At 39.3% G+C, this 21,930-nt stretch overlaps 2 protein-coding genes across 8 annotated transcripts in view; both read right to left on the bottom strand.

Moving 5' to 3' along the window:
* The window catches only part of LOC118411684 (protein prune homolog 2-like), a 29,506-nt gene extending 23,832 nt beyond the window's left edge, over nt 1-5,674 (bottom strand). Inside the window, exons 1-2 of the mRNA XM_035814162.1 lie at nt 5,544-5,674; nt 5,041-5,118 (exon numbers count right to left, since the gene is read on the bottom strand). Of these exons, the coding sequence (XP_035670055.1) occupies nt 5,041-5,118; nt 5,544-5,633 (168 nt within the window). The 5' untranslated portion in view covers nt 5,634-5,674. The remainder of the gene's footprint in view (nt 1-5,040; nt 5,119-5,543) is intronic.
* Nucleotides 5,675-6,263: 589 nt separating this feature from the next.
* Nucleotides 6,264-21,930, bottom strand: part of LOC118411174 (muscle M-line assembly protein unc-89-like) — a 36,009-nt gene continuing 20,342 nt past the window's right edge. For 5 of the 7 annotated variants that reach the window (XM_035813247.1, XM_035813244.1, XM_035813245.1 and 2 more), the window contains 14 exons: nt 21,558-21,685; nt 21,175-21,251; nt 20,865-21,010; nt 20,394-20,511; nt 19,891-20,178; nt 16,057-16,213; nt 15,510-15,649; nt 15,075-15,258; nt 14,348-14,439; nt 12,728-13,027; nt 10,093-10,227; nt 9,100-9,250; nt 8,112-8,496; nt 6,264-7,495 (listed from right to left, as the gene is read on the bottom strand). In XM_035813247.1, coding sequence (XP_035669140.1) covers nt 7,313-7,495; nt 8,112-8,496; nt 9,100-9,250; nt 10,093-10,227; nt 12,728-13,027; nt 14,348-14,439; nt 15,075-15,258; nt 15,510-15,649; nt 16,057-16,213; nt 19,891-20,178; nt 20,394-20,511; nt 20,865-21,010; nt 21,175-21,251; nt 21,558-21,685 — 2,484 coding nt within the window. In that variant the 3' untranslated portion in view covers nt 6,264-7,312. The remainder of the gene's footprint in view (nt 7,496-8,111; nt 8,497-9,099; nt 9,251-10,092; nt 10,228-12,727; nt 13,028-14,347; nt 14,440-15,074; nt 15,259-15,509; nt 15,650-16,056; nt 16,214-19,890; nt 20,179-20,393; nt 20,512-20,864; nt 21,011-21,174; nt 21,252-21,557; nt 21,686-21,930) is intronic. The other 2 variants (XM_035813246.1, XM_035813248.1) reach the window with 2 other exon arrangements.

Here is a 21,930-nt window from a genome sequence, read left to right as displayed (position 1 = left end):
CCAGGTCATGATGAGGAACCTACCAGGTCACAGGCTGATGTAGTTTGATAGTGGCCCAAGTTTTAATTCAGATTGACACTTGTATTTCTTGGTTAACAAACTTAACACTTTGAACAAATTGCATGCTAAATGTAGATTTTTTTCCAGTTTTTTTTTTTTTCTTTTTACTTTCTTTTGATTACGACAAACTGTAATGGCAACAAATATCTTGCAACCTCCAGGTAAAATTTCATCTTCATTTTCCACTTTTATTCTAAAATATAGGATGACAGGACTGTTTCTGAACAAACAGTTAATATATATTTGCTGAAAAAAATTTGTGCATGGTTCAACAATTTCCCATTCACCACGGGTGCAGAATCTGCCATGTTTGATATTTGTAGGTAGACTCCAGACAAACAAGTTACAGACACTACCCGGCCTTTGGACTAAAGCAAACTGACCTGACTGGTACTGTGGTAGGGGGAGGGACCAAAACAGAATGGAAACTTCAGGGTGGACCAAAACACATGGATAAATCAATTATCATTGATAAAATTGACCATATTCTAATTTCTATCCCCACCTGGCTTGGTTATGTACATATTCAAGAGGAAGACTTGTAAATTATACACTGAAAAATTACTACTATTTTCTGATAGATGTATTTAATACTAGTAATAATAACAATGAATTATAGCTCATTTAAATCTAAATATTCTAATTTCTATTCTTAATAATTTAGCTTAACTCTGGTCAAACACAATTTGCTAATCCAAAGTAATGTACCAGCAGCACATTGTATCACCACATAATGAATCAAATCAAATGACTTGTCCCTTTTTCAGACTTGTTTACAATAAATAATTGTTAAAAAATATATACTAGTTACCTAATTGTAATCTACTTCTAGAATTTATTCATTCATTCATTCTTTCTTTTTTCATTTAATTACTTACCTACTGCTGTTTAAACTGTACTATTGATTGCTAAAATTCTTTTCTGACACACATGTATTTCCATATGGAGCAATATAATTTTACTGTTATGCTTACTATCTTACTTAACAGTCAAAACTCTGGCTATTAGTATTACTAGTATTGCTATTAGCTATAATAGTCTAATCACACAATAAATCATCTTGTTGAAAATACATTGTATCCTAATTTCCAATCTTCTTATACACGAAGTATCAAGAGGTCTACAGTCAGCGAACAAGAAAACAAACGAGATGGATTATACTGCTTTGGAGGGAGAAAAACACTTCTGACAAGTTTTATGGTTGCAATCTTCACTTCCATTAGGCAGTCTCCTAGAGCTGCAGACTTGATAGGCCCAGTCAAGTGTTTGGTCCCTGGGGACATAACTGCATGCTTCCTGGGGATAAGTACTGCTATAGATCATTTTTACACCACAGGACACACGGCTTCAAAGTACTTTAGACCATTACATGTAGCATGCATAGTCCAGTGGTTAAGTGACCCTGCCTCTTGAGCAAGCAACCATGAGTTCAAATCCCAGCTATGTTGCTCACCCTACAGTAGCTACTGGAAAGGGTTGCAGTCCTATGTACAGGATGTACAGTATGTGTCCTACTGACCATCAGCTCCAATTCTACCTTCAGTACATATACTGCTATGCTCCTACAATCCTACATGTACATGTGTACATATACAGTACTGTATTTCAAACCATCTATCCAGAAGGTTAGATACCCCTTCTTGATAAGTGCTGCTATCAAAATTTAACATCATTCATCACTACATACACATGTACACTACAAGATACTTTCATCCTGTACATGTCATTGGAGTACTTGGAGTGCTTGAAAAGAGCCATGAAGTATATTATGGAAAATTGCACCAACATGTTTTTACAACATGCACACAAAAAATGCATGACAACTATTTCAATCTACATGAAATTTCTGTTGCTGAACGATGGGAAAGAAAAGGCATAAAAATAAAACTCTATTTGGTTAGACCCAGAGTATGGGCAAAGCCCCAGTCTTATTATAAATCAGTGACTCAGAGGCAAAATATCAAGAGTATATCCCTAATAAGTATCTGGTGCTCAGTGCTAGAAATCATGTACAACCATGTAGTTTCCTTTAAGTTTAAGGCCTTAGGGCATTTGTCTGTTTATTGTCATGGTTACCATTTTACCACTTAGTATTAAAATAATGGTGCTACATAAACATTGCAGTCTCTAGAGACAGTGAGGTAATAAATATTATAGTATCATTAGGTCACAGGGTTAAAATTTAAAAAAATAAAATTTTTTACACATTTTAGAAGGTAGCATTATAATATGGTTCAAGATATATTTTGTACGTCATGTGATATATAGTTAAAGATATTTTTCCTATTCTTGAAATTATCAAGTAAAGGATTGATATAGATTTAGAAGGAAAAGTAAGATTTGAATAATATAATTCTGTATATCTTAGCTAAAAACAGGCAGTGGATTCAGGAATGTTCTAAGACAGCTGATTTAGATGGACTGACCTTGCAAAAAAAGGTCGCATCTATGATCTACCCTGCATAATTTGTCATGGCTGACAACATCCAAAATTCCATGCTATGTTAACGATGTACATTTCCCTACTAATTAATTATTAACGAGCCAAGCAAAATGCCAAAAGAAAACTAAACCATCTTCATAATAAATTGTCATTATAATATGGTTGTCCTTTTCTTCCTTCATTGTTTGTATTTCAACATGTGGACGCTATACAGTAAATCTTGAAATCTTCACAGTAAACGTCATGTAGCTGAATTTTTTTCAATTTTCACATTGATATTGAATAATACATTTCCACTTTTATTACCACTGTACTATAGAATTCCTTCAACTATTTCCCCCTTTCCTAGCTTACGTGAAATCAAGTGCACACAAAATAAAAGAATTTACAGTATTCAATTGATACATCAAGTCATGCATTTAATTTCTTTTGTTGAAAAATAGTTGTATAAGCAATGAAATGGGCTAATAGAAAGAATATGTTGCCAAAGGAAAGGTAAGCATTTTCGCAGTTCTTCAAAAGAGCCTGGCGTTGCCTACAAAAATATGAATAGTCCACTGGTTAAAGCAATACAGTGAGAAATTGGTTCACTCATGCATATATTCCATGTGCAAATTTCATTACTGAACAGCTTGTCCTACAACATCATAAAGGAGATGATTACAATCATTTGTTCTTGTAACTAGTGTGCTTCCTGTTTCACATGAGAAATGAAAACAGGGCAATTAACTTAATTTTCTGTCTACATTGAAGCAAGCAATGATAATAATATATATGTAAACAGATGGGAGAGATGTCACCATTATAAACTTCAAACAAGCTACACATGTTCATATTCGGATTTTAAATGAAGCACAGTAAAACCTGGAATTTAAAAGCAGCCACATCAACATACCCTATGGGAAAGGACCAAATGTGTGACCTTTTGGTTGTCCCATAGATAATTTTCCCCATAGCTACAAACATTAAATCATAATCCTGTCTATAGCGACCACCTGTCCACAGACATAGATGAGATTTTGTCGGTACTCTGTGTGGCCTTCTTCAGCAGATTTGAAATGTGTCCTCCAATTCATCATACCATGTAGAAGTAGGGTTGGTGACATGTGAAACAAGGATGGTTATAAATATGTTATTTTTTGGGGTTGTTCATTTGTTTTTATTGTTTACTAGTACATTGTATTTGAGTTGCATATCTAGCACCTTCATAACATACCAAGTTTTTACTAAAGTGTATATTTATTTCATATCCTCATACAGGGATGAACCCTAAGCTTACACTTTAACCAGGGAGGTTCTTTTTTAATCCTTGCTTTCTCTTAAAGTTAAATGTCTTTTTTTTTTACGTGCTTCAGGTGTGGCTGTCCTGAAACATGCGGCCTCCAATCCAAGGGACGTCCTGAGCCAAAGGTTGTTCCTCACTTTACCTCACTCTATTGAGGAAATAGGTGTTAATTATATAAGTGCCTTTCCCAAGGGCACATCATCAGGACCTGTCTGGGATTTATTCGAACACTGTACCTCCGGGTCCGTTCTGAGCCAACAACCTTAACCACAAGGTCACCGTGACACCTCAAATTTAGAATTGGGAATCAGAACAAGACCAATGTTCAAAACAGCCACCCACAGTCTAACTGTTGACCAAACAAACATGACATGATGTTGAAAGAGATTTGTTTGCTTACGGTAACTCCCCCTTCTGTTCCGACACTAGTACCAAAAATTTGACCCTGTACGGTTTATTTACAGGTATATTTACAACCAGTGAAAAGAAATATACAGAAAGGAAGAAGAAATGTTCTGTCATCATGTACAGTAACCTGCGAGTAGAATATCACGCTTTCGGCTTCAAAGTTGCTCAAGTTACATGAAAAACACTTGAGTCATTGAGAGAAATGTAAATATCACATGATTATACATATATATATAATTATAGATATTACTTGCAGACAAATGGTGTTAATAGTGTTCTACCAAGTCATAAACTTATCATAGTTGTGGGTCAACAAGCAAAAAACTATTTCTCAACAAAAAATGTTTGAAGCAATCAAAATTTATTTATTGGACTCTATTCCATTATTGCAGCAAAGGAAAATCAATTGACAAGAAATTGAAAGATTTCTTTGAAAATTGTAATAAACCGATTCAAATGATTTGTGATTTCTATCATTTATCTATAGAAATAATTCAATTCTGACCCTTATTTGAATTGACGTAAAAAGAATATCGAGAAATCAAAGAATATGATTTTTGACATCGCTGCTTACGTTACCCCCCACCCCCTTCTTTCAGAATCGGATCAATTGTTTTGAAACTTACGTCATTGTTTTCAAGACCGCATATGGCCAGAAAAACAAAATACCACAACAGCGTATGCGACATCACCACCAGGAATATTCCTTTCGTACATAAAAGGTAAAACCCTAACGATTCCCAGACTAGAGACTTGAACTTGGCACAGTCCCAATGCCCTCAAATTTCAGACGACGTTTTTTTTCTCCAAGAGAGCTGATCAAATAAGAAGAATATTTACTCACCGCAGCTTGCTTGGCTTTCTGCAGAAATTCTTCCATGGCTGATCGTCCTTTATGAGTGTCTCTGAACGGAGGAATCCGCTGGAAGTTTCAGGAAATCATCGTAGGAGGAGAAAAATCAAGAAGAAACATCGGAGATGACATCGCATCACGACGACTGCTGGACTCTAACTGAGAATCCTTCACCACTCCCCCTTACCTCATTACACGATGACCTCTTCAAACCTAGGAAATTCGCAATCTCTTTCTTTTCAAAATAAACGACTGTTCACCACATCCATGTGCTCCGTTTATATCATGAAGGATGTTTAGAGACATAGAAAGAGGTTTCTTTATCTTTTCATGGAATAAAGGAAATAAAAACACCCAACACTGCATGATGCGTAATCTTTTCTATCAGGTTTCAAGGTAAGATTTGACTTTTGACCTTTGGACCGGCTTGCATGGAAAGTTACGGTCTGCAAGCACAGGGGAACGGCTGAAAATAATACGAAACGTACACTTACTTGATTTGGGAGTGTTGTGGAGAAGAAAACAAGACAGTACAAGACCAAAGAGAAGGCTAGAATGATAAGGAATGGCCCTAAACGGGCCATGCCATTTTATCCTCTTGGCAAGCGCTCCCGCGTGACGATGACGGTCTACGAGCGCCGTCTATTAGGTAGATGCAGTACTGCATGCAATGTCGCTTGTGCGAAATTTATAACTTTTGTAAATAATCAACCTCTACAGCAGTCTATAAAATGAATTAAATCAAACAAACAAAATCATGAAAGAAATTAACTATTGAATACGGCTTGAACACTTATGACATATCAAGAAGAATATTACTGCAAATAAAAAAAAGTTATATGCTGATAGGTCAATGTTTATTGACCAATCAATGTGCAGCTAATATGACACCCTAGTTAATCTGCAGCATTTATTTCATTGACTGCTAGGGGTCGCTCTTAGATAATGAATGTAAAATCGTACTTGAAATATTCTTGTGTCGTTCTCTTTTAATCATGTAACACTAACAGCTTAATGGCGCCATTGACACACAGAGATAGGCCCGGAATAATGCCAATGTTGTTTCCATTGAGCAGAAAGAAGTAGGAATTATTGCATTCAAGATAACTCTGATGAAATGAAGTGACTTACAACCTTATGTCAAGACTAGGAGATGAGACACAAAATATATAATCCGTTGAAACAACAAAATCACGAGGCACTGTTATACAGACTTCAATTATACAGCAAAATAGTTCACTTTTATTTCTTTAAAATGTCCTTTCAACCCATTCGCCCCCAAAGTTTTATCATTCAAACCTTACCCCAACTTTTACCAGATAATCATCCTATAACTTGATCCCACATATAAATACTAGCACATTGTTATATAACATTTCGTCTTCTAGCAGCACATCGTACATGTAACATCTACTTCGGATGTTAACATTCAATTTCCACACATTCGACATGTTTTCACATGTTCACTTTGCAACACTAGTTGTTAGTTAACTGGTAAAGTAGCAGACACTCTGTGGTGTCCAATTACATTATGTAGCAAGTGGTAGGACAGAGCTGCCAGGGCTGGTCACTATGTAATATATGATATCATCATATAATATATAATATCAGCATTTAAGTTTTGAGTAAAATTGAAGAGATCAGTACTAGGCTAGACCATGTGAAGGTAAACATTATGTATTTGCTTGTAAGTATGTTACCTGTCTAGTTTCGTATCTATTTTCAGCCATATGCATCTAATGCCATCAAGCCACCAGACTGTCATGTACGAATTGGTATTTGACATTGATATTGACATGTTTGATTTATATGCTGATGTTAAGAAAAATAAAGACTTCGAGGTATTACTTATATAAGGCATTGCTAGAAGTCCTTCGTTAGTCTTTTTATAGTTGGCAGTAGCTAGATGTTATGTCTGTAACACAGTTCTTTCGTAGCGTAACCATTACTCAAGCTCTAACAATGTTCTGGGCTATAACTGCTTATATCTCTTGAGACACTTAAATTTCCATTTAGCTTCCCAAGTTAACAATAAACAAAAAGGAAATTAAGCCCTCAGTTAAACACGTCACGAGGCCTGTGGAATGGTAAATAAGATGTAAAGGATGGCTGTACATGAAAAAGAATCTAAACACCAATTATGTACAACAGGAGCTAAAATAAATAGCACACAGCTCTGTCATCTGTTTATTTCGTAGCATGGTAATATGATAATGTGAACTAGAATTGATTGAAGTATGTCAACTTCCGAACACACTTCGGCCTAGAATCGGCTAGTACTGTGAGTCTTCCGAAGGGAGCCGAAGAAGCTTCGGGCCTTGCTCGGCTTTGATTCGCGTTCTTCCTTATCGTCTTTCAGTTCGTCATCAGCCAGAGATGACCGCAGCTGCTTCTTGAGCCAGGACAGCGGGGCGCTCACTTTGGACCGCTGGTGATGGGACAGCATCTGTGAACGAGAATGATTTGAACAATCTTTAGGAAGATGAGGGATGGAAGTAGCCTGACAAATCGCGCTCCTAGCGGTCCAGACGTGGTCTTAGTCCCCTACCCTCCAGCTGAGGATGGGAATAGGTGATCGAAGGTGAAGTATACTAACTTCAGGACACCTTTGACCAATAACGATAGTACTTCAGGTCACATTGTCAAATAGTTGGGTTAATCATTCTGAAGAAGGCCAAGAACGAACGGTTGAACAACTGGTGACTATTTTTACTTGTGTCGCTTCGAGATCTTCCCTATCATCACATACTTGTACCGTTTTTCTAGATAAACATTGCAAGGAGAAACATTGCAAGGGAGCAAGTGGTGAGCGAATGGGGCATCCTAAGACTTCCTGGGGGACAAAATTTAAGACTGTGGCAGGCCAAATGTGATTCAGTAACAAGGTCAATCTAAATTTTGAGCTGGTCAGAGAATCTAATCCCAATAGTATGGGGGTACTATGTCAGAGCATGGGGGCACATGAACCGTCTTCCCCTCCTTGGGAAAAGCTCTGAAAAGCTATGATTTAAGTACACTTGCACTCTGTCTAAGAAACATTAAGAATCGCAGGACTTGCATACCTCTGTGCTCTGTGACCGGCGCAGGTTGGACTCGGTAACCTCGGGCGGTGTCGGTTGTCGCCGCTCCCGGAAGCTCTCGTACCTTTTCGCCCCCCGCTCGAACTGTCCGACCTTCTCCCTCACGTCCCCGAAGATGGGCGCGCTGATCCGTCCCCTCCTGCGGGGAGGGGGGACGGGCGAGCTCCCGACTTCGTTAACGGACTCGAGTTCGGTGACCCCGAGGGTGGCTGAACTGCGTCGCTCGCCAGCCTCGTTTGTGGCTACTACTTCGTAAGTCCCAGAATCCTCGGCGCGGGCCCTGAAGATGACAAGTGTGAACAGCTCCTCGCTTTCCCGGATCAGTTTGTGTCTGTAGTCCTGCCGAATCTCACGGCCGTCTTTCTCCCTGTGGAACAACATGCAAGTCATGGTTGAAAACATCTTTTTCTCACTGAGTATAACGGCTTATGATACAACTGAGCCCATTTCAGCACCAAGGAGAGCCACAATATTGTGCGGTGGGGATTTGGAGCACCCTCATTTCAATTCAGGGCAAGCGGAAGAGGGGGAGGCCCAGGAATAGTTGGAGGAGAGATACGGAGGAAGAGATGAAAAGTATCTGCAACAGCTGGCAGGATCTGAGGAAGAAAGCCCAGAGGAGGGTACAATGGAGGACCATCATCGGTGGCCTATGTTCCGACCGGAACAAAGGGCCCAAGTAACTAAGTCATTTCAATTCACCACGACGGTGGCCTCAATGGCGCTACGACCGAGTAACAGAGCACTCAACGAGTTTCAAATAAAACTTGGATATCATTGATATGTACATGTAATTAGAGATATATCATTTCAACACATGCAATGTATGGAAACAAGCCATCTTTCATGTATGCTGAATACACACATTACTAGTATACTATGTTTGCAAGTCTAGATAAATCGTGTGTAAAACTGTGGTGAGGATGCAGAAATCGCTTGAATTAGCTATAGGCTTATATAGGCGACTGACCAGATGACCATGGGGTTAGGAAACCCTCCAATGCTGCACTCAAACCGCACTTCGGACCCGATCTTGACCATGGTACTGACCAGTCCCTTCTTGAAGAACGGAGACACGTAGTTCCTCAGCACGTCGGACATGTTGATCCCTGGGTCCTTCCCTAAATACGAACATGAAAAACTATTCATGTACTTGCCTAAAGACTTTGATATCAAGGCATGAAGTAAGCGCCTCAAATACAGTTTCTTTTGCAGTTCAGTTTGCTACCGTTTGCAAAAATCAAAGGGAGAACATTTGAAAAATGAAAATTTGATATTGCAGAATTTGAATAGGATCCGGAGGTATGTAATATGCACTGTGCAACAACACGCAACACAACATGTTTAAAAATCGAATCCTACCATGCCTCTGAAATTCAAGAAATACAAAACAATTGTTTGCCCCCCTCCACTTACCGCCATAGCTGGAGTATTCCGCCTATGAACTGGCTATGAAGTTTTTATGCACAAACTCTTATATATCATTGAAATCTTTGTCCGAAGTGTTCCTATGTGTACATTTTGACACGGTGCGGGTGTCAATATGTGTGCCGTAAAGGACAGAGATGATATCGATAGTAACGACTTAGCAAAACATACAGTAGTAAAGGAGACCTTGCCCAATAGATATGGCAAGTTTTATCTTCAATACTTTTACAGTAAAGGTGAATAGTCAAAGAAAGATAGCAAGCACAAACATTTTTCTACTGTATGAATTATACCATAGCCAGCAGAAGCCTTTGCCAATTAACTTTTGCCAAATCTAACAAACAAAATCGTAGTTTATGTTTGTAGGTTTGCATCAAGCCTAGATCATTTCTTGAAAATCGTTTACAAGCTTTTTTTTTTGTTTATACAAAACAAAATTTCCCTTTTTGGTCAAATATGCGAGCAACTGCAAGTAGAGACTTTGGATGCATTTTTTCAGCGGAAAGCTGCAAAAAAATCCATGTGTACACCGTACGTGTTAGTCCGGGTGCGCTGTCACTTATGAAGTCTTTGAAGTTGAAGGAAAGTCGTTTTTTCTGAGCGGACGGAGAGAGTGCCCGGGACAGGTTCTCCTCGCTTCTGGCTCGAGTCCGCAAGCGGCTCCGCCTTCCTGTGAGTACAAGTACCACATCCCGACTTCGTTAAACCCAACACCAGTACATATAACGTTATAGGACAGGTAGGTACCGAGCGCCCCCTCGGACAAAGTTTTGGTATCACAAATACATTTCAAATCGACATATTCAGTTGAAAAATGGCCCGAATGCTCACAAATATAGCCGGGTACCTAACTGGCCGATGGTTGTTTCTGACTTCGTTAAACCAAGGACTTGCCACTTGGTTAAACCCAACACCAGTATCGTAGTAGACAGTTAGGTACCCTGCGCCCTGTTGGACGCATTTTCGAAGGGCTAAATCTACATTTTAAATCAACATAATCAGTTTAAAAATGTCCAGAACGCTCGCAAATATAGCCGGGTACCTAACTGACCCATTGTCGTACATGTTGTAACATAAACGTTTAATTTGTGGATGGATTTTACTGAAAACTAGGAATATGGGACACAGCAAGCCAGTGGGGTTTTTTTTTTGCCAACGCTTTCAGGGAGTAAGCCTATATGTGCGTGCTTTCATGCTTTGATGGTGTCCTTTAAGTTTAATGGATAAACCTTGGGGCAAAATTTCACCGTGAGTGATTTGAGTGATGAAAGCCTGATGTATAAACGTTATATGGTGATGCGTTATGTAGGGTAAGGGAGTGCTGGCATGATAAATGAGAATGATTTGTTCTATGATATGTAGAGTGTCGCCTTTATGGTGAAGACAAAATAAAAAAGGGGGATTTCAAAACCTAATAAAAGTTGTTGGTGGCGTTGATAGTAGTTTTGGACCTGGTAATCTGGAAATGCTGCAGATCAAACACAAATTCTGTTAAGAAATTTGAATCCTGGATTGTTGTTGTCCTATTTTGGACAAAATAGTTTGCCTTGATTTTCTGTCTTATTTAGCTTTAAAGTTCTCTTTGTCACTATTAAAACATGTACATATGATTACACGAGCTTCTATATACGACCTTCCACCTTTAGAAGCTTTATATGCCTTGAGTTTAAGCATGTGTATTGTGGTCCTTAGACTTGTACTGATTGAACTTGTAGCTGCATACATACATGTATGGTATTGCTTGATGGCCACAAGGCGTAACCTACGGATGAACAAACGTTGAGCATTCTACTTTGCTTTTCCACACAACATGAAGAGTGTTAGTAGAAACAAGCAATCAAGGAAAAAGAAGCAGGGAATCGCAGTGGAGAAGACATATTTTATTAGACCAAGAAGAATCGACAACACCAGACAAGAACACACAAAGAAGACACCATCACCATTAACCACACCCACACGGCCATTGTTAGATAGAACCCCTCACCAGTTGGGCGTGGCAAAATGGTTGCCATGGTAACAGCACAAGCCCCATGTGTCCAGGATGTAATGCATGTCTAGGTATGACAACTAAGAGCTGTAGTTTGACCTAAATCAAGGCACTACATAGTCTAAGGCACCTTAGAGCTAAGCACAGCTCTCTGCTGAGCTAAAGCAATGTACATACGATTAGACACCTCCAACGAACATGTAAATGTACCGAGAATTGAAACCTATCAAAGATGTTTCTGTTAAGTTGAAAATAGAATAAAAAATGTTTTTCTGAGGAGGCTAAGTCCGAAAAATGAGTTTAGAATTGTACATTTGGTGGAATCTCTTGGCTTGTTCAGAATATTGCCAAATTTCACGCAGTATGAACATAACACTAGTTCACCTTTATTCATGGGGTAACCTATATCTGCTGTTTTCAAAACCAGGGTATTTAGGTATATCAAGTCGATGAGCAGTGGTTTTAAGCTGCAATATTTTCAAAATACCGCAGTTTGATACCAGCGACAACGAGTTCAACTGTTGATATCCCTATTAGTAAATACTCTATTTTTAAAAACAACAGATATAGGTTATCCCAGGATAAAGGTGAACTATAATTTTCAAATACAAAATGTAGCTCTTCGATGGAGATGTACATATGTACATATGAGTATCTGAAAGCAACAATGCTTGAAGTAGGCACTGCAATGACTTGTTTGCTGACCTTTGTAAGCAACGCAATAGCTTCTACACCACAGATACCCGCCCCATCATGGCAAAGGCAGACAGCTAGCACAAGGGGAACATCAGACAAGGTAGTCCTTGAGCTATTCTAACCCCATTTTTGTCAATTGGCTCATAAATACATGTTATCCTAATGTACATATACATACAGTAGATGCTATGTCATGATGCGCTCTTTGAACCTAAAGGAATTAACGTACCTATAAAATAGTATGCATATCTACACCAAGAACCAAAGTTTGGTCAGCACTTTTTCGGCCTGAGATGTATCCAGCTTGCCCTAATAAGAAACTTCCAAAGCAAGGTATCATGCCTAAAATTCAACTATCAACATCATCATCATTATAAATAAGTAGAATATTGCTAGGTTATTGACTTAAAATTATTATTTGTAGCTGCAACATTTTCCTACACTACGGTAATTCTGAGAGTCTCGGAGCCCGGGCGCTCGGCTGTACCTTCGGGCTGGGTCGTCAGCTCCACGCCTCGACTTGGCCGGCTGATGCCGTCCTTCGTGACGCCTCGGACGTAAAACTTGTACGTGGTGTCGGCCTGTAGGGCGGGGATACGGCAGAACGTGGTGCGGATGTCCGACAGGGTCTGGTAGTCGTAGTTATCGGTGACGTTGGGTCCGAAACTGGTGGCGTACAGGACTTGGTACGTACGGAACGTGCTGAGGGTGGGAGTGGTCCAGTAAAGGGTGATAGAGTCGCTTTCTATCTTACACTTGTCGGACAGAATCTCTGGGCCTTGTGATTCTGGAGGGAGATAAAAGTATAAGGGAGTTTATTTGCATGTTTATGACCGAGGGCTAACTTCAACACGAAAACATACAGTATATGGAAAACACAAGACTTCAGTAATATACAAGTCATGTAGATAACAATATTAATGGTGACAACAAGTGACAATTCTAAATATGAACTGATGGTAACTATAATCTAAGCTTTTACAGTTTAACTTCTTTTTTGGAAGCAGTGAAAGAAGACACGTCCACTTGTTTTGGGTTTTGTTAAATTAACAAGGTTATAGTTTTATTTTCGTCAGTAAACGTTTGGAAATTGTTGTGGGGTTTTACAGGCATAGCCGCATAGGCCTCTTTGAATAGCTCATCTTTCCTTGGTCATTAGAGGGGCATTTAGAAATAAAATGTATTTCGTCTTCCACCAGTTTTAAAAGAACATGACATCTTCATGTAAGGAGAACAGAGAAATATGTTTTGATGCATGTATTCATTGACTGATGCGAAGCGTATTGTACACTGGGGCAAATAGTGTAAAATGGAAATACAAGGTTTTGAGATGGTTTGACAAGATGATCATGAACAGGACATGGAATCTGTGCAAAATGCAAAGAGGGAGAGTGGTGATACATGTATGGCAGTGATTGCTACATACATCAACAATATGATATGATGGTGATTAGTAAATACCAAATATTAAAGAAACATATGCATTGATTGTGGTACTAACACTATACAATAAACATAACATACACTATACAATAGACATAATATACAACCTAAGCTACACATGGTGCCACAAGTTTGCCTGTTAAAATGATGTCTACATACCACACAAAGCAATAGGATAGCTCAAGTATGAGCTGTTGGCCTTTGTAAATGCTAGGCAAACGTCACAAAACATTGCAAAATAGTTAATGCATTTTATTACATGTGTTTGATTTTCGTTAGCCAAATGACGAACACAGATGATACTGGGGTTAGTTGTTTTATTATCTCCATAGTGAAGAGCACACAAGTACTCACATATGATTTTGTAATAGAGGTATGTTCGAAAGAGCACTGAATCTGCAAAAGTGAACATGGAAGAAGAGATAGATAGAAAACACCAACGGAGGACGTGTCCTCCCGAGATTCAAAAGAAAGAAGAAAGCAGCAGCAAAACAATGTGAAATGAATGACCCATGTACATAAATTAAGTCACCCCAAAAACAATGCGAGGCATGATAAGGGTGGAGGCAGATTGGGAATTTCTTGCCACATGAATGAGCTGATTTGTGGAAATGACATACGTAAGCAAATTGATGCAAGCTTTCAGTTTTTCAGCGTTACCGACCTTTGACACGTAGACTGGCAGTTGTTTTGTTGATGCCACACTGGCAGGTGTACTCAGCCACGTCCTCTTTGCCACAGTTGTTTACAATCAACCTGGAGGACAACAGAGTACAGTATATCTCTCCTCTCTTCCTTTTGAGGCGACCACAATCAACGTGCTGATTATTCTGTCGCTTGTGAGTGAAGGGTCACGGTCATCGGCCAAGGTTTCGGTTTTCACATGAGCTTGGAGACCATTGACACAAACATGTCAATGGTGATTGCTTCGACCGCTACTTGTGATAGTAGGTTCCAGTCACTGATAGTACGCGGCAAAAAGGAGGCCTTACGGTAGAGTGTCTTACAGACAGGTTGTACCAACTGCCTGTCATGAGATCATATATATAGATACTATTTCGCTGTATTTGCTCTATCGATGATAGATGATCTTAAAGCTATGTGTACGTAGTTTTGACGCAAACAATGATACGGTTTAAGCCATATCATTAAATTGTTGAAGATAATGAGTCGGACATAATAGAGAAAAGACCCGGCCAATTCAAAGCCTGAACAACATATTTTGGTCAATGACTTTAGATCATATAGTAGCCTTTATCAATGGGACACATATATGGAGATACGATTGCTGCAATATGTTTTCAATGACAATCAAAACCAACATACAACTATTGCTACAACATCTTAAAGCTTCTACAATGATGGTCACAGATAAAGGAAGACTTGCATACCTGTGTGTCATCCGATTCCCATCCTCCTCTATCTTGTATTTCCCGCTACTGTGAATCTGGACGCTGTTACGTAACCACTTCACTTCGGCGTTAGGAGCGGACAGCTGGCACTCGAAGGTCGCAGTCTCCTTGGAGAACACCTCTTCGTCACGAAGAATCTTCTGAAACTGGACTCCTCCATCGTCTAAGGTTGGTTCAAATGATGAAGAAGATTTTGGTTATCACCTAGCTGGCAGTTTAAGAGTTCATATACATGTAGATTGTACTCAAGAAACCTCCTTAAAAAGTTATGACATCATCGCCTGGAATGCATGTATGTCACGCTATAGTTCATGTTTTATCCAATATCCACCATTATGTAGGGAGATCAAGTAAAAAACGGTGATTTCAGTTTGCAATATTTTCAAAATGAACGCTAACAACATGGTTGTTTACCTGGCGGTGACGTGGCTATGACCACGCCCCTGCTGATGCCAGCCTTGTCCACTGCTCGCACGTAGAACTTGTACTTAGTGTCTGGTTCAAGGTTACTCACGGTGCACTGGCGTTCTTTAACTCCGGAGATTGTCTTATATCTGACAAAGTGAAGGAACAAGTCTGAGAATATGTTTTTTTCAAATGACGAATGAATACAAATGGCAATTGCAATTGCTTTCATTCTTGCTGAGTTGGTGACGCTATGATAATCATTGCATGCTGCAAACTACATAAATTGGACAGGGGAGTCATACGTATGATTCACTACTCATCGAGTTAAGTTTAAGGATATATTATTCTTCTGTTCTAAGTCTTTATATCTGTACAATATGAGGTAACAAAGAAGCGATGGATTGCTCATTCCTTGACAAAGACAGGAGCTGGACATTCAAAAACAAGATCCAACTTTTGAGTTCGAAATTACATTTCAAATTTGTAAATATAGCTCTTACTATGTAGCCTCCTCACATAACAGAAGTAACAAAACCACATAGTTGACCCTCACCTTCCCGAACTCTGTCCGTAGAACTTGGCGTACAGCACGTGGTACACGTCACCGTTGGACGGGTCCGGGTCCTTCCACACCAGGGTTACGGAGTTGGGCGTTACCGTGCTCTCATCCGCGATGATCTCAGGCGTGCCTGGGACTGAGTGATTTATGGCTAAAGTCACAAAATATTCGCTTTTATTCACATTTGTCTGTTGCTGTTCTGAAAGTGACAGGGACACACACGGGTGTTTTGAGAAAGACCTATTTCACATTAAGAAACATTATTAAGGATTTTTTTCTTCATGTTGCACGTTAACAGACTGGAAACATTTTATACATATCATAACGGATTTAGAACTGTGATTCGATAACTTGTTATGGACACTTTGATACTCCAAACACATCGACTACACTTTTTAGGTTGATTTAAATCGGATTTATGATCTTGGAAATGAATTGGCCATCTGTAAAGCCTAGTAAATGAGACATCAACATTTTGGGATATTTTAGTTTTTTTAGCCAGGTCCAAAGTCTTCTGTTGCTTTCACATCAGAGATTACCATCCAGGTTGTTAAAGATATACCAACACAGTTATTACTTAGAAATTAAAACCATGTGAATGCCTTAAGGAAAGAGTTCAAAGAGACCATAGATTGGTTTTGTCAATAGGAAATGTTAAAATATATCAACATTGTCAGCAAAGATACACTTCATTGTTAAAGGAAGCTACCATTGTCATTAAAGAAGAGCTGAAGAAAAAGAAGACCAACAGAAGCTCCACACACCTCTAGCTGTGGAATGAGGCACTTTATTCTGCAGTAGTTATGGTCACAACTCAACAATCTAGCTACTTATTATAAAGGCTAGAAATGCTAGAGTCTAAATCATAAGTAACTGTTTCGAATAGTAAAGAATGCTTCTCTTAAATAGATGCACTCAGGACAATGTCCTGGTTAAGCGAACATGTCATTTTGTATTTTACTTTTCTGCCAAACATCTGCAATACTTTCTTATGACACAATGATGTTGTTATAAGCTTGAATCATAAGACAGGTTTATGGTTATGGCATACCTGAGTTAGTTTGCTTTCATACAAGATTCTTCCAACATTTGGCCTATTACGGATTACATGTAACCATTGCAAACAACATGTATGTCAATATGCCTTAAGGTTACCAATTTGTCATTACCATGTACCATTGAAACCATTCATGGTCATCCAACAGTAGTGTTTTCAGCTCCAACATTCTAAATTCCTTCGCTATAGAGTACTCAACGAACATAACTGCTCTCTATAACATAGGCCCTGTCTCTGCTCGATTAAGTGTTTTCGATAGCCCTGTCAAACTCAAACCTAAACATTGTTCTGCTGAATGCACATACAGTACACCCGACCAGTACTCCTGTACAGTACATGTCAAACATTTTCTCACATTTCCTCACAACAAAGTACATACAAAGACGCCAATAAAATGACTTGAAAAACTCAGCGACAAAGTGTCCTTTTTACACCCTGAGATAAGTTATTGCCAGTAGCGAATAAAATGTCAATTGCAATTCTTTTTGTTCTTTCAAAATCCTATAATTGGTTTTGGGGAAAAAAAAACAGACCGCTAACATTTGGTCAGTGTGTTTTATATTGGGACGGAATCGCAATTCTTCACATGTTTTGTTATTCATAATTGTTATTTTGATTTAGCAAGTGGTTGCTACAAATGACTTATGCTCTTCAATTGACATTTAAACCTGAAATAATTTGCTTTAACTCCAAAAAAATTGGTAAGAATCATTTTTGGCAACTAGTGAACCTCTCTAAAGAATATTCAAAGTACCATAATGCTTTCGATACATGATTAAAAAGAGCTACGTATATATCTGATAGTGCTAGCAAGCAGCTTATTACAACGCGGTAGCGCATATATTGCAGCACATTATGATTGTTGAGCGCATAGTGCATTATAATCATACATGTATATTAGAGCACCAACATAGCATGCAATTGATGCAGATTCTAATCTAAATTGTGTACAAACGTACATTAATATTTGAAATGTTTGTATCTTTTTGCTGTGCAATGTTGGCATAATTTTGGTTTGATTATAAATCAATCGTAAAGGGATATAGATAAGGTATAGATCATAAAAATATTTTCTAATGTCTTATGCAGTAAGGGTTAGGAATTTATACATAGTATGTATCGATATGTATTAACAATGAAACCTTTTATATAATTATGACAAAGACAGCTAATACAGGGACTTTGATTTGGAGGAGGACTTTTAGTGCAAACTTTTTTCCAGCAGCAAAGTACTTACTTTAGAGTATTGTACATAATATTATAGGAACTTTATTGCCTCATTTTCAATTGGACGGACACAATTAGCATTTTTTCATTTGATTTGATTGCCATCTATTGATAAAATACGTCATCCTATTTTGTGTACCCAGTGGTAAAAAAGTTTAAGCCTCTCTGTGTCGTGTGCACTTAAACGGCCATGGTGCACGTTACACCAAAATTCAAGACAGAGCAACATACATTACCTAGCGACAAGCTGCAATCGAACATCTGACAGAATTTTCTACAAAATTTGTGTTGGGATGAGATGAATTGACACCAAAGAAGACATTTTTTGTTCATCCTATCTTCTATTGGTGTCCTTTCATCCAAGCCACAGTTAGGCACATGTATAGCTTTGACACTCAGACAGTACAAACACATGACATTTGGCAAAACATACAAAACATTAGCTCAGTCAGGATGTTATATAACACTAGTTCAACTTTATCCGCGGGGTAACCTATGTCTGTTGTTTTTAAAAACGGGGTACTTAGGGACATCAAGTTCACAGACTTTGCAATACTTTCAACACATTAGTTTGAAACTATCATCCTTTGCTTGATATCCCTAGATGCTCTGTTTTTAAAATCAACAGAAATAGACTACCCCGCTGATACAGATGAACTAGCGTTAACCAGTTCCCTCTCCCATGTATGGTAATGTGATGTAATGAAACACCGCCTCCACCCATGACCTTTACCCTCTAACCCCACCACCTTGGTGTTAGACTAATCATGTCGATGAGATTGTTGAGTATTGTGAGCACGTGACTCTCCACCAATGAGGGGTCAGGATGGGCTGCATTGCGAGCGCGAGCTAAGCCGGCTAAGACGACGGCGGCCTTTCCCTGGGGAGGGAGAAAATGGTTGTCATGGATACGGCCCCTCTTTACTTTGCACGGAAAAACATCAAAAACGTTTGAGGGAGAAGCAAATACTCTGACAACCTTTGACAGAGTCCAAACACAGCTGCAAAAATGTCTCTGCCCCTGGGGCGTCGCCAAAAGTATTGTCTTGGATTCTCTCAAGAAGACATTACAACACTCAGCTTTGAAATTCACAAGTTTGATATCCATGACGTTGTATGGCTTTTTTTCAAATGGTTGGACTCTGTTTGTATTAGCTTGGAGCAATCAAGTCTTTGAAGTGCAATGTTCTACCTTGGCATTCTAGGTGCTGGTTGCAATTATCAAGGGGACATTTCAAGGCAATTTGACGCTTGCAATGTAACCCATCAAAATCTCTAATAAGTATGTATTTCAAATGGATCTGGTTTCCTGCAAACTTACTGTCAACTTGTGCATGAAAAAAAAATGGCTAAGGAAAAAGTGCAGGGTGTAAAAGCATCAAACTTCTACAGGGCTAGAGAAGAGAGGGGGTGGGAGCTACGTGCTAAAGCCACTCAGATACAACTCAGTAACTACTCCATCCACAGCAAACATAAACCATCACCGGCAGTCTTGTTTGTTAGTTTGTGCTAGCGGATACATTGGGTCCAAATAGAGCGCGTACCTCTGATCTTCAGTTTGGCTGTACTCCTGACCCCAGTGGGGGAGCCATTCCCTTGGACCACCTCGCACGCGTACTCCGATGCATCGTCCAATCTGACGTCACTGATAATCAGCTGATGGAGGCAGCCATTTTGTTTAAGGTCGTGTTTGGTGTTCTGTAGGACGTCCATGCCGCTCTTCAGCCAGCGGACCTTGGCGTCGTCCCTCGACACCTCACATTCAAGTGTCGCCTTGCCATGACGCACTACCTCCACGTCCTTTAGCGGCTTTATGAATGTGGCAGGCTCAGCTGTGGAATGGTGGAATGGTTGGATGTTGGACATCAGTGAGCATGGCAGTGGAAATGTGATGCGTTTTTGTGTACAAATGCTAACAGGCTAATGCCGCTTCATTTGAATAAAACGTTTTAAGCTCTCGTCAATGTGAGGCAATGTGTTGATGCCACCCAAGGGCTGTTTGGACATACGGAATTTCAAACGGGTGAGGATTTTAAGTTAGGTTTACCTTTGACCTTCAGCGAAGCTGATGACCTTGTGCTCCCTGTGTCACAAGAGTATTCTCCCGCATCATCTGCCTTGATGTCAGTGATTGTCAAGACGTGTCGTCTGCGATCAACTTCGACCTGGATGATAATGGGAATATCAATATACCTGTGTGTCAAACAGTTGTGTATTTGTCTCATTGGAAAACCCAGGTTCTGGCCTGTTTGGGACTTTCATTGTTCAGCCATGTTGTTGGGTTTTCAGTTTTTCTCTGTATACGATTATACTATCGTTGTAGACCTAACCTCCTCTTAGAGCCTGCTCCTGCTTGCAAAATAAACCCATATATCTATAAAGAAAACCCAAGCAAGTTGACAAGATATATCCAGATGAGTTAGGTCGTATACTAAGCAGGTCTGTCCCTTCTCAATCAAATCAGAGTATAATAAGCAGCCACATAGGAATTATCCTAGCAGATCTGTCCAATACGAACCTTAAAGCGCGGATCCTCTGGTATAGGTTTATCGTTCTTCAGCCATTTGACAGGCACAGGTCTCGAAAGTTCACATGAGAATCTTGCGGAATCTTTCTCGGAGACAGACAAGCTGATAAGCTGCCTGTAGAAAGATGGCGGCGGCACTACAAGAAGAGCACGACAGAATTATTGTGATTAGAATAAAACCAACAAACCAATCAGAACAAACAATTCTAATGGCCTCTCTGGGAACCAACAAGCGATTTTGCCCACTTCTTTAACAGCAAGCTGCAATTCAATAGCAAAATCACATTGTATATTTTCTTACCTTTCTTGAGTGTCCTTAAGAGTACCCCACTGCTCCGCTGACTAAGGCCCCACTCGGTTGTTGAACGTACATAGAACCTGGCAGATAAAGTATTCAACAATGATATGTTCAGACATTGACTCATTAAAAAGACTAAATGATTGTTAGCTATTACGAAAGATAAATCATTGTACGCAGGGATGAAGAGCAGGTATGTATGTGTATTAGTGTGACATATTGTTAATTGGGTATTTTGGACTAAGAGAGCTTATAATATTCAGGCTCTGGATCAACTACCAGTAACTTGAAATGACATTGTTTTGATGTTAATATTGAGAAGGTATTAATGTAATGTTATTGTCATCCTCCATTGACCAATTAGGACAGAAACAAATGTAGTATACCTGTAGTGAGAGTCTGGGGACAGGCCGAGCACTTTGCACTCCGTTTCCTTGATGTTGTTCACTGTCTTAAAGATGGAGCTCTCCAAAAACCGGTTTCCCACGCTCTGGAATGACTTGGAATACAGAAGCTACAACAAAACAGGGTTCTGTGTTAGTCATGGCAAAGTGCAAAGTCTTAATGACTTCATAGGATTGGAATATTGGATTGATGAACAGAAATGCAGTTGAAAATGCATTGTATTAGCCTTTGTGTAGCGTGTGGTTGGGTGGCACAGAGAGGAGGTCTGGATGCATTGGCTTACACTCTAGAATTGACTCGACCACAAGAGTTGGTCGTCTTTATTGTCATTTCGAGATAACATAAACCAGATGG

Source organism: Branchiostoma floridae, chromosome 3 (genome assembly GCF_000003815.2).
Source record: "Branchiostoma floridae strain S238N-H82 chromosome 3, Bfl_VNyyK, whole genome shotgun sequence".
Lineage (NCBI taxonomy): Eukaryota > Metazoa > Chordata > Leptocardii > Amphioxiformes > Branchiostomatidae > Branchiostoma > Branchiostoma floridae.
This window is presented reverse-complemented; position numbering and strand designations above follow the sequence as displayed.